This window comes from Vanacampus margaritifer, chromosome 1 (genome assembly GCF_051991255.1).
Source record: "Vanacampus margaritifer isolate UIUO_Vmar chromosome 1, RoL_Vmar_1.0, whole genome shotgun sequence".
NCBI classification, from domain to species: domain Eukaryota; kingdom Metazoa; phylum Chordata; class Actinopteri; order Syngnathiformes; family Syngnathidae; genus Vanacampus; species Vanacampus margaritifer.
The window spans coordinates 58,883,977-58,894,950 of record NC_135432.1 but is presented as its reverse complement, the minus strand read 5'-3'; the positions used below and the strand labels follow the sequence as shown (position 1 = coordinate 58,894,950).

Genomic DNA, 10,974 nt, shown 5'->3' with positions numbered 1-10,974 from the left:
TTGACACTAGTTTGTTGTTAAATACTGACCATTTAGTTCAATTAGAAATTCACATTAAGGGTTAAAACACAAGTCAGTGCACATTTTTTTTTTTAGCAACATATAAATACTATAAATACAAATAAATAGAACTGCTTGCATGTTAAAAAGAACAACACAACATGTTAAAGATACTGACAATGATCTATGAGCTCTTCAACGTGACTTAGTGTTATCCGGAGCTAATGCTAAGTGTCACTTCAAAAACGCCATCAACTCAAGACTTGAGCGATGGCGTGAATGACGTGATCGGGTTAAGGGCATCAAAGAGGTGATGCACGGCTTGCTCCACCAGCTCCCTCAGGGAATCGTCTTCTGTGTCCTCATCCTCGTTGCTCACCGACTGGGGTGGGAGAAATGGGTAAATTGGGTGGAACGACAAGTCACCCGTTTTAGGTGCGAAGCAATGTCGCGCAATATGAAAGCGTCTCACCCGCGTTTCCAGGCAAATATTCACCGACTTGCCGTCGACGGTCACCGAGATATTTTGACTATCGCTGATGTCCACGTAGTCCTGTCCAAACATGTCCCTGAAACCAAACCAAACAAAGCTGACTTAACCCTTCTGATCATGACAACGGGGACTGTAAATATGTCACACTACTCACTGTAACATGACTTCTAGTCGACTCTGAAAGACGTCCATGTCTAAAATGGAACTTTGGGTTTCCATGACTAAACACACAAGTGATTTACTATTAGACTAGATTTAACGAATAATTTTTTTTTTCAGGAACGTACAAAGCAAATAATTAGACATCTCAAGTCCTGTTACCAACAACTAGTCCCAACCTTTCTGAGCCTTTGGATTGGACTGGACCTCCAGCACCACGGTGGTGATGGCGTCGGCGTACATGTCGTTGAGCGGGTTAGCAATCCACTGAAAGCAAAATAGGAGAAGTCGGACGACTGCAGCGCAACCGATGTTCGCCGACGAGCGTCCCCGGCGCTCACCTCCAGCAGAACCATGCCCACTTCGTGGATCAGAGTGATACTTTGGAAGATCCTCAGCGTCTTCTTCTCGGTTCCATCCAGCTCTTCCACGTCACCTATAGTCAACCAGTTTTTTTTTGAGTGTGCAAAATCTGCAGATAAATGTCAAATGCATGCACGAAGGCTCACCTGTGAGGTTCCTCAGGTGGCAGACGAGCAGCGAGTAGGGTCCGGTGAAGGGGATGGCCTGCGTCTGCTTCACTGTACTCATGGCCAGCTCTGTATACACTGCAAAAACCTAGCATGTTGACAACGTACCGTGCGGCATGACGGGTGGGTCGGTGACTCACGTGAAAGGTCCGAAGGGTTGAGGATGTGGTAGTTGAAGTTCTTCTTCACCAGGATGCCCGACACCCTCTGACCCTGAATGCATTTCTGATCCGCCAGAGAGCCCATCACCTGAACACAACAGCGCTATCACATCAAGGCTATGAAAGCTAATCAAACCATCAACACGTAGCCTCATAGCATACATTTTTTAAAACTCATTACTGTCACAATATGATATATTTCATTACGTCTGTGCAAGCTAACGAAATGAATGACGTTTAATAACCTTGGCCAGTTTCTCTCCTCTGAAGTTGAGGGTAACAGACTCTGTGTTACGGGGGTTGTGGACTTCGATGTGAACCTGATCGTTGTCCTCGTACTCTCGGATAAGCGCCGCTTTCAGGCGCGCCATCTCGTTCTGCTCGCCGTGGACCAAGATCTGAGGGCGGCAAGATGCCATTTTTAACCGATCGACAGCACTAGACACTTAAATACACTTCTGGGGTCAGTTGGCTGCACTGAGAGAAAAGGGGGTGTAATAATTTCACATGAACTACTTTTCAGGTATTTTGGTTGGCTGCACTGAGAGAAAAGGGGGCGTAATAATTTCACATGAACTACTTTTCAGGTATTTTGTTTGGCTGCACTGAGAGAAAAGGGGGCGTAATCATTTCACATGAACTACTTTTCAGGTATTTTGGTTGGCTGCACTGAGAGAAAAGGGGGTGTAATCATTTCACATGAACTACTTTTCAGGTATTTTGTTTGGCTGCACTGAGAGAAAAGGGGGCGTAATCATTTCACATGAACTACTTTTCAGGTATTTTGTTTGGCTGCACTGAGAGAAAAGGGGGCGTAATCATTTCACATGAACTACTTTTCAGGTATTTTGTTTGGCTGCACTGAGAGAAAAGGGGGTGTAATCATTTCACATGAACTACTTTTCAGGTATTTTGTTTGGCTGCACTGAGAGAAAAGGGAGTGTAATCATTTCACATGAACTACTTTTCAGGTATTTTGTTTGGCTGCACTGAGAGAAAAGGGGGTGTAATCATTTCACATGAACTACTTTTCAGGTATTTTTGTTTGGCTGCCCTGAGAGAAAAGGGGGTGTAATCATTTCACATGAACTACTTTTCAGGTATTTTGTTTGGCTGCACTGAGAGAAAAGGGGGTGTAATCATTTCACATGAACTACTTTTCAGGTATTTTGTAAAAAACATTTTGTTCTGTTTTAAATTTTTAATCTTTGTTTGATGCCTGCAATGTGGCAAAATGTAAAAAAAAATAAAATAATCAAGAGGAGCTAATACTTTCACAAAGCACTGTATAGCTATATATATATATAAAAAAAAAACGTAATATGTTGCCCTGTGTGTGTAGCTAACTAGTTCATACTTTTTTTTTTTTTTTGTTATGCTTCCCTACCACGTGTGGAGGTTTAAGAGCACGAATGAACTCGCTGGTCTGCTGGTAGTCAGTGTGGGCCGAGAAGGAGATGTAGTCCACCGACATCTTCAGCTGCAGCTTTTGTCCTGACATGGTGGTGATCTCCTCCGGCTCGGACATGATGTGCTGCGCAACAAACGCGGTCACCACTTGTGAGTTGCGTTCACATTCATATGCGCATGAAATACTGCATACTAACATCAGCGACAGTATCTGGTAGTGATCACATTTTGTTTATGCTATTATAGCTAGAAATACCAGACGGATCAATTACTAATATTAATTGTACGATCAAACATTTAAGTTAATTTGTTCAAATGTATATTTATGTTTCCAGAATTATTATTTACATGTTGGTGTTGTTTTTTTTTTTTTGTACATGTATCTAAGTTGATGTGTCGAATCTGCTGCTCTCCGCCATTCACTAGCATTTACCTAAAGTATGCTAGCATCTGATTGGTTAGTGTTAGTCAGCTGATAGGGGATCAGGAAGTGTTGTCGCTCTAGCTGCGGTGAATGACGAGTAAAGTTTAAATTTAAGAATGAATCCGTCTTCATCCTGCCTTTTCATTTTGTAAACAGTATCCCATTAAACACCAACGAATCCTCACATGATTTGACTATAGCTATGCTACGTGTATTTGTCCTTATCGCAAATTTGCCACTTAATAAACTCGCAAATTTACGAGTTTTTTTCTCGCAAATTTGCCACTTTATAAAGAAAAAAACTCATAAATTTGTGAGTTATGAAGTGGCAAATTTGCAAGTTTTTTTCTCGGAATATTGCCCCTGCCCTCTAAAAAAAATATATTTATACGTGGTCCTAATACGCAAAAAAAAACTTTTCCAAATCCCCCAAATTCAAAATCTATAGAAATTTTAACATTACATAAACATTTTTAATGTAGAAATTGGACTTCTTAAAACTCTTCTCCTATCTTCAATGGATATTTTCACAAGTTTCCCTTCACAAACTGAAAAAGCGTACGAAATGAACTTTTCTCACACTGACATGCACATGTATGCGCTCATGTGGGGAAAATGGTGCCAGCTGACCTTGGCCAACGTTCCCTCCACACAGTAGCCGGCGATGATGACTCCATTTCTCTTGTCTGTGCACCAGCTTTCAAAGAGCTCCCTGGAGAGGCCGCTCTGCATCATGCCAGGGGACGCCATCACCACACTGGGGCCGATGTCGTCAAAGTGGTCCATGCTCTACAATTTTAAGGTGCCTGGGTCAGTTTTCATCCAGCCCCCCCCCCCAAAATATGAGAATAACATCCCACAAGAAAACTTGCATTTGAACAGGGGTGTGTAGACTTTTCCTAGCCACTGTACATCACTGACTAGCTCGCCTTTACCTTGAGGTTGCTGATGTGCTTGAAGACAAAAGGGTTGTTTATGTTGATGGCTTTGCGAATCTTGTCGTTCATGGCGTTGACGTAGGTCTGGTACACGGCCATGCACTTCTTGGCCAGGGACGAGGCGTAGTAGATGGGGATGTCGTGGAGCTCCGGATGGTTCTGCCAGTACTCGTCTGAAGGTTTGAAAAAAAAGAAAGAAAAAAAAAAGTGACATTTGATTTTGCCATTAGACAGATGGGACAGGTAAACCGTAGAAAAAAATGTGAGTGTAAAATAGTTTCAAATTATTCAAATTATTTTTTAATAGTTATCTATAATTAATTAAATAACATTTCATTATTAACTAATTCACTGCCATAAATTTATTTAAAAAAAAGATTATTCAAAATAAGGGGCAAGAGGCGATTAATTAAAAAAAAAATTATTTAATCACATGACTTCACTAGTTAACTCCTGATTAATCACAATTTATATTTGTTCTAAATGTACAATAAAAAAATTCTAGGTTTTCATACTCTTAACAAAAGTGGAAAAAAAATGTTAAACTAATAGAAATAGTTCAAATGAATTTTTGACGTTTATAGCCGTCAACGGCAGTGATTGAATAAAAAAAAAAAGAAAAAAGAATGAAAATATTATAAAAAATTCGGGGCGTCAGGCGATTAAAGTTTTTAATCATAATTAACCCGCAGTTAATCACAAATTTCATGTACAATAAAAAAATTCTAGGTTTTCAGCAAAAGTGGGAAAACATATTATATTAATAGAAATAGTTAAAATATATTTTTACGTTTATAGCCGTCAGTGAGTTAATAAAATAATTTAAATGTATGAAATATTTGACTGTTTTTATTTCAATATTTACAATTAATCAAGTAATTGATTGTTTAATAAGATGCATACATTTAAATTTATTTTTTTTCAATTACTATTTTAATGGCTAAATTAACAACAAGGCAACAAATATTCTAAGTATGTTATCGCACATGATGGTTTCATTGAGAGTTTGACTTAACTTTGAAGGTTTCACTGTTCCAGTATATTGTTTTAGCATAACAGTAATTTTAAATACTGTATATTTAATGTCTGTTGTATGAATACAGCTTAAATAAGTAACAGCTACTGTTTATAAATAAAGTTGACTTGAGATGCTAGAAACTGCTACCGATTGTTCCTGTTGACTAAATTATGTAAAAATGGTCAATGGTGAAAGTATTGAGACTGACAATAATTCCAAACATTGTCTCACCCAGTATGAGCAGCAGTTCCTGGGCTCGCCCCAACGCGAACACGGGGATCAAACAGCGGCCCTCTCTGTTGACGATGTCATGGACCGTGTTACAAAAGCGAGCCTCGCGCTCTTCACGCTTCTCATGGATGTGCGTGCCGTAGGTGGACTCCTGCACAAGAACAATTAAAAACACTTTTGGTCACCTCAAGATCAAGGAAAAAATTTTTTTGGGGGAAAAATGTTGAATTTCGGGATAGTACAATGATTAAGATGTCCGGTTTGACGCTAGGGATCTCAGCCGCCATGAGGTGCCTGTCTTCCTGTCGTGAGAAGTCTCCAGTGTACAGCAGCTTTGTAAGGAACAGAATAAACATTTATTTCAATTGTTTAATAGTACTCTATAGTCAATTCAAAGCTGCTACCTTGACACCGGCTATTTCAATCATAAACATGGCCGCTCCCAGCACATGGCCGGCGTGGTAGCACCAGAACTTGATCCCCGCCACCTCCTTGACCTCATGGAAGTTGATGGTCTCAATCTTATCCATGCTCTCCTCCAGGTCCGTCTCGGTGTATAGCATGTCGTCTGCAGAAATGTTGCTACAAAAAAAAAAAAAGAGGACAAATTACAGGTGTATTGTAGTTTAAACTCGAATAAAGGGTTTCGTAACTTACCTGACTTTGACATAGTCGGACAGGAGCCAGCGGTAGATGGCCTTGGTGGCGTGGGTCATGAAGGTTCTGCCTTTGAAGCTGGTCTTCTGGAGGAACCAAGGCAGAGCCCCACAGTGATCAAGGTGGAAACTGGAGACAAAACAAATGTAATATTTAGTCCCACGTTGTATGTTTCAAAAGTTACATTTAGTACAGTATATCAAATTGACTTTTTAATTGCTTGTATATAAATAGTCGGGTCTATCCTAATTAGATGAAAACATGATCCAGGCATGGTACGGCATGCGGTCTTATTTGCAACTCAAAAAAAAAGGGCAAATTCCTTATCCTGAAAAAAATACGAGAGAGACTCACTGGCTGATGAGCAGCAGGTCAATCTCTGCGGGGTCAATCAAGTCTATGTAGGGGAGGGCATCCATTCCCTCTAAGCCAGGGTGGATGCCACAGTCCAGCTGACAAACACACAAATGAAAACAAATTATAGCCTCTAAACACACATATATTCTCTCTCCCCCCGTTTAGCTGTCAAAATATTGGCTACAATAAATAGTTACCATAATTTTTCTTCCTTTGAACTCCAGGATAATACAAGACCTCCCAACCTCCTGCCCAGCACCCCTGAAGAAAATACACACAAAAAATAACGTTAGCTAACATTAATTTACATAGAGATACAATCATATAAATACATAATTAATTAATTTGTCAGCGTACAGCGGACGAATATGAAGCTGGTCACTCTCCTCTGCCGGGACGACCACCTCCACTTTGCGTTTTGAAGCCATATCTACCGAAAAGCACAGTGTAAAAATGACAACGATCACAATAAAATCATAGCGCAATGTTTTGAAAATGAATGAGGAGGCGGTCCCTCTGACAAACGGGACACTTCCGGTCGTCTCTCAAAACACCGCCGATACGAATAAGAGGAAATAGCGAAGTTCCGGAATAAATGTTCCGTGCCAGAATAATGTGTATTTTAGGACAAATTATAATATAATACTTCACAGTATATCAAAAGTAAAAACAATTACAGGTTTATTGGTTTAATGTTCAGCTCTAGTGAAAGCAGTCTACTTTTAGAGCCGTTACGGGCTTAAATTGGGTAGGTCCCTTTAAGAAACGTTGGGTGGAGGCTGTGAAACTCCTCGAGAAGCTAAAGTCGTAGGAATAAAAGCCGACAAACGCCTGGTTGAAGGCAGGCAGGGTGATCAACGAAGTTATGTTAACGGTACACTGACGCGTCATCACTGCGGATAGGTATGCACGTGCTGAATTTATTTTAATAACTGCAGGCATTCAAGGGAGTGAAAGTTAACCAACTTCAGCGTTGAAACGAAAGCGACATTGAGCGTGGGATGTGACTACCGACTAATGAACGGTTTTACTCGGTTTTAGTGTTTTCGTTACTAAATTTAGGCGCTGGCCACAACAGAGTTATTCATGCCATAACATGTAATTTGCGAATATAAATTATACTTGGGCTAACGGGAATTGTGTAACAGATATGTGACTCCTAAATATTTTATGGCCACATGCACCCACGGCAGCTTTTGGTCTGCGGGAAGCAATGTAATGAATTGTTATTGAATAAACTTTTTTTTTTTTAAAGGAAATGAAAAAGGAATGCAGTATTATACAATATAGTAGTTATCACAGGGAGATAATGTGTTTTTTGTGACAAAATACATACATATAAATGGTATTAGATAACCGAGTAAATGTGATTTAACATAATAATATATACCCCATATAAAACGTATTGTCAAGCAAAATGAGGACTTTTCCGTAGTCTTCCAAGTTCCAACATGTTAAAAATGTTTGGTGGCGTTTAGGTTGGAGGTGGGCTGCGAGCGGCGGTCCAGGATGCGAAAGTAAAAGATGTTCCGCAAGGTGAAAAAACGCCACAGCAGCAGTAGCTCTCAGAGCAGTGAGATCAGCACCAAAAGTAAGGTACGGTAACCAGACTCGCTCAACTCGACAAAAAAAAAAAAAAGCATGTCGTTTTTGTATTTCATTAGATCATGCAGGTACCTAATGTTATGGTCTTCCGTAGTCTGTAGACTCCAGTTTGGGTGGCTTATCCAGGTCCAGCACAGTCGCCAGCCTCGACACGGACTCCGCCAAGTGCTCGGGTCAGTGGGACTTCATCATCCGGGCACTTGTATTCAATTTCCTCCTCTCATGGGTGCCCAAAATGTATAACCTTAGGAAACAACACATCCGAAACGTGCGCAGAGTTCCGTGTGAAGTATGTGGGAGCCATTGAGAGGTTGCAGTTTGACATGAGCAAGACGCTCCAGGAACCTCTCGACCTCATCAACTACATTGATGCCGCTCAGGTAAAAAAAAAAAGTTTATCGAATCAGGTACAGTACAAGAGCTGTATGAAATCAAATCTCCCTTTATTAGAAAAAAACGTTATTTTATTTATTTTTTTTTAGCAAGATGGAAAGCTGCCATTTGTGCCAGGAGACGAGGAAATGATCTTAGTTGTGTCGAAACACGGAGTCAAAGTGGCCTCTCTGGACCAGTGTGTGAGTTTACCAAAGTGTTTGTGTGTTTTAAATTGTTGCTATAAGTTCAGGTTTGACTCCACTTTTTTTGTAATCTCATCACTACCGGGTGATGATATTAATTGACAGAGGAAATATCTCCATCTTAGCTGCTGAGTACAATGTTAAGTTTTTTAAGACTATACTCATCTATATTTATTCTTGTATGACAAGAATGAAGCAGCCAATCAAAACAGGGAATTTTTTTTTTAATGAAGGCTGAACCAGGGTTATTAGAGTTTTGGAATTTTTCATTTGTTTGTTTGTTTTTATTAGTTTTAGTTTTACATGAATGCTTAGTTTTAGTATTAGTTTTTAAAAAGTTTTTTTCAAGTGTGTATTACTTGTGCGCAATATTTTAAAAAAACACCATGGAAGCAACGTCATCTGAAGGTGCTTTTCTATTGGCTGCTGCTAGATGACGTCACTTTTGTTTGACACACTTTCAAATGTCCTTATACCGGTTAATATCAAAATAAATCATCCCCAAAGGCTCATGCATTAAATTGATTACCAAAGACTAAAACGAAGGACATTTTTGCTCTAATTATAGTTAGTTTTAGTTAGCTTTGTAAAATGTAGTTTCATTTAGTTTTCGTTTTTTAAAAAGCATTTTCGTTTTTATTTTATTTCGTTAACGAAACAGTTTTTATTTTATTTTAGTTTTAGTTAACTAAAATAACCTTGGGCTGAACACATACAATTGTATTGACTTGAATTACACTTCTTGACATGAATAGTAAAAATCCGCCAGTAATTGACACGCTGCGAAAAGTTTTTAACTGCTTCTTGATGCCACAAGATGGCAGCAAAGCACTACATTTTTCTAAATGTAGCCACTCACCTGACAGGATGATTTTCTATCTAGTTTTGTTGTACATCAATAACTTCTTTTGACGCTTGTATGATAGCTAAAACGTATTATTATTATTATTATTATTATTATTCCTTCAGGATGTGTTGCATCGCCACCCTCTCTACCTGATCGTGCGCATGCTGTGCTACGACGACGGCCTCGGCGCGGGGAAGAACCTCCTGGCTCTCAAAACCACCGACCCCGAGCAGGAGGGATGCAGCATCTGGGTGTACCAGTGCAACAGCTATGTGAGTGTCAGCGAATGAATAAATATATGCGCTATAAAAAATAAAAAAAATACTTGATTGTCTGTTTTTTAAAAATGTTTAACAGGAGCAGTCTCAGTCCATCTGCAAGGTGCTCTCAGCTTCCTTTGACTGTGCACTCGCATCAGGCAAGTCTTGAGGATGGTGAGAGAAAAATAAAACCGGCAAAAGGAGACGACTATGACTGACGAATGCAACCCTTCCTCTTTGAAGCAAGTTTTTTTTCCCCCCTCTCAATAGAGTCTATCTCGACCCACACAAACAATCTAATTTGGACTTTTGAGTTCAAAATCAAAGCTGCTGGAGAACAAAATGAAATAGTTGCATTTATTTTAATGCATTTGTGGCGAGCGGTCATTTGGTACAACATACGTCACAAAGTGGTACATAGTGTGACAGTTTGTATAAACGCATTCAGCAATAGTTTGGTGCAACTATATGGGTACGATTTTTGACACTTGAATTTATTAATATCATCCGTTTAGTGTTTGTGACCAATAATAATAGACATAATTAAATTGTGGTACGTCATCTTTTATTTGATGTTCCTGCCGTTGCCACTTTCACCCATTTGTTGTTTGAAAATGTGACATTAAATGAGTGAAACTCTTCCTGTTTTGAGCATCTTTCTTTTTTTGTTTTTAATAGAAGTTCAAATATCCACCAGAGGGGGCTCTTGATTTATAATGCTTTACTTATAGACTACAGTCACTACAGTACTGTAGTTTAATAACCAGAAAATAGCTAGTATTTCTCTAAAAAAACTAAACAAAGATAGCAGTTGCATAATATTAAAACCCTATCTCAGTTCTGCACTGGAAATTATAGCCTTTTATTAGTACATACTGAGCATTGTTCTTTTTGCTAAGATACGGCTCTTGCATTGGCGAGCATGACATTGTGTTGCGTCAATATGTATCTCATAACGAGGTGGGTGTGTTCCAAGTCAAGAATGTCATGTACATTGTGTGCATATTCTAAACAGGTTGTACTTGGTGCCATTAATTGCGTCGAGTTTCAGCTGGACTGGGTGTTTTTTTTTTTTTTTGCCTGCTGTAGAACACATGTTATGGTTTGATTTGCAAGATAGCGCCTTGCTGTACATGACAAATTCTAATCCCCGAAAATGGAAGAAGTAAATTTATATCATGCTTCTGAAAAAATGCATGGTACATAGACAAATACATTACATACATTAATCAATTTGGAACATTTAGTATTTAGAGAAATGTGAAGTAGAGTCTCGCAAGTAATTCGTTATGAAAAAAAAATCATT

At 39.1% G+C, this 10,974-nt stretch overlaps 2 protein-coding genes across 4 annotated transcripts; one reads left to right on the top strand and one right to left on the bottom strand.

Moving 5' to 3' along the window:
• Positions 1 to 16: 16 nt before the first annotated feature.
• Positions 17 to 6,910, bottom strand: LOC144043636 (cleavage and polyadenylation specificity factor subunit 3). Its single transcript, XM_077557488.1, has 18 exons — positions 6,736 to 6,910; positions 6,576 to 6,639; positions 6,376 to 6,473; positions 6,022 to 6,150; positions 5,769 to 5,946; positions 5,607 to 5,696; positions 5,365 to 5,515; positions 4,113 to 4,288; positions 3,808 to 3,966; positions 2,731 to 2,877; positions 1,589 to 1,741; positions 1,323 to 1,431; positions 1,162 to 1,260; positions 994 to 1,088; positions 832 to 919; positions 648 to 714; positions 473 to 569; positions 17 to 382 (listed from the first exon to the last, which is right to left on the bottom strand). The coding sequence occupies exons 1-18, from the start codon at positions 6,804 to 6,806 to the stop codon at positions 257 to 259; spliced, it is 2,097 nt and encodes a 698-aa protein (XP_077413614.1). The 5' UTR covers positions 6,807 to 6,910; the 3' UTR covers positions 17 to 256.
• itgb1bp1 (integrin beta 1 binding protein 1) lies at positions 2,863 to 10,308 on the top strand. Of its 3 annotated transcripts, XM_077557554.1 has the most exons (8): positions 2,863 to 2,903; positions 3,875 to 3,979; positions 7,857 to 7,974; positions 8,078 to 8,156; positions 8,233 to 8,363; positions 8,466 to 8,558; positions 9,531 to 9,680; positions 9,766 to 10,308. In XM_077557554.1, exons 3-8 carry the CDS (start codon positions 7,903 to 7,905, stop codon positions 9,835 to 9,837), a joined length of 597 nt encoding a protein of 198 aa, XP_077413680.1. In that variant the 5' UTR covers positions 2,863 to 2,903; positions 3,875 to 3,979; positions 7,857 to 7,902; the 3' UTR covers positions 9,838 to 10,308. The 3 variants fall into 3 exon arrangements, with proteins under 3 accessions (XP_077413680.1, XP_077413672.1, XP_077413664.1); XM_077557546.1 differs by lacking the exons at positions 2,863 to 2,903; positions 3,875 to 3,979 and adding an exon at positions 5,372 to 5,503; XM_077557538.1 differs by lacking the exons at positions 2,863 to 2,903; positions 3,875 to 3,979 and adding an exon at positions 7,076 to 7,281.
• Positions 10,309 to 10,974: the final 666 nt, after the last annotated feature.

Bases quoted from the DNA above. Each gene is read 5' to 3' on its own strand.
- itgb1bp1 (XM_077557554.1), top strand. From the start codon at position 7,903: ATGTTCCGCAAGGTGAAAAAACGCCACAGCAGCAGTAGCTCTCAGAGC. The intron at 8,364-8,465 runs GTAAAAAAAAAA...ATTTTTTTTTAG, and splicing joins ACTACATTGATGCCGCTCAG to CAAGATGGAAAGCTGCCATT. The intron at 9,681-9,765 runs GTGAGTGTCAGC...AATGTTTAACAG, and splicing joins TGTACCAGTGCAACAGCTAT to GAGCAGTCTCAGTCCATCTG.
- LOC144043636 (XM_077557488.1), bottom strand. From the start codon at position 6,806: ATGGCTTCAAAACGCAAAGTGGAGGTGGTCGTCCCGGCAGAGGAGAGT. The intron at 5,947-6,021 runs GTAAGTTACGAA...TTTTTTTTGTAG, and splicing joins TCCGACTATGTCAAAGTCAG to CAACATTTCTGCAGACGACA. The intron at 5,516-5,606 runs GTACTATCCCGA...GTTCTTGTGCAG, and splicing joins AACCGGACATCTTAATCATT to GAGTCCACCTACGGCACGCA.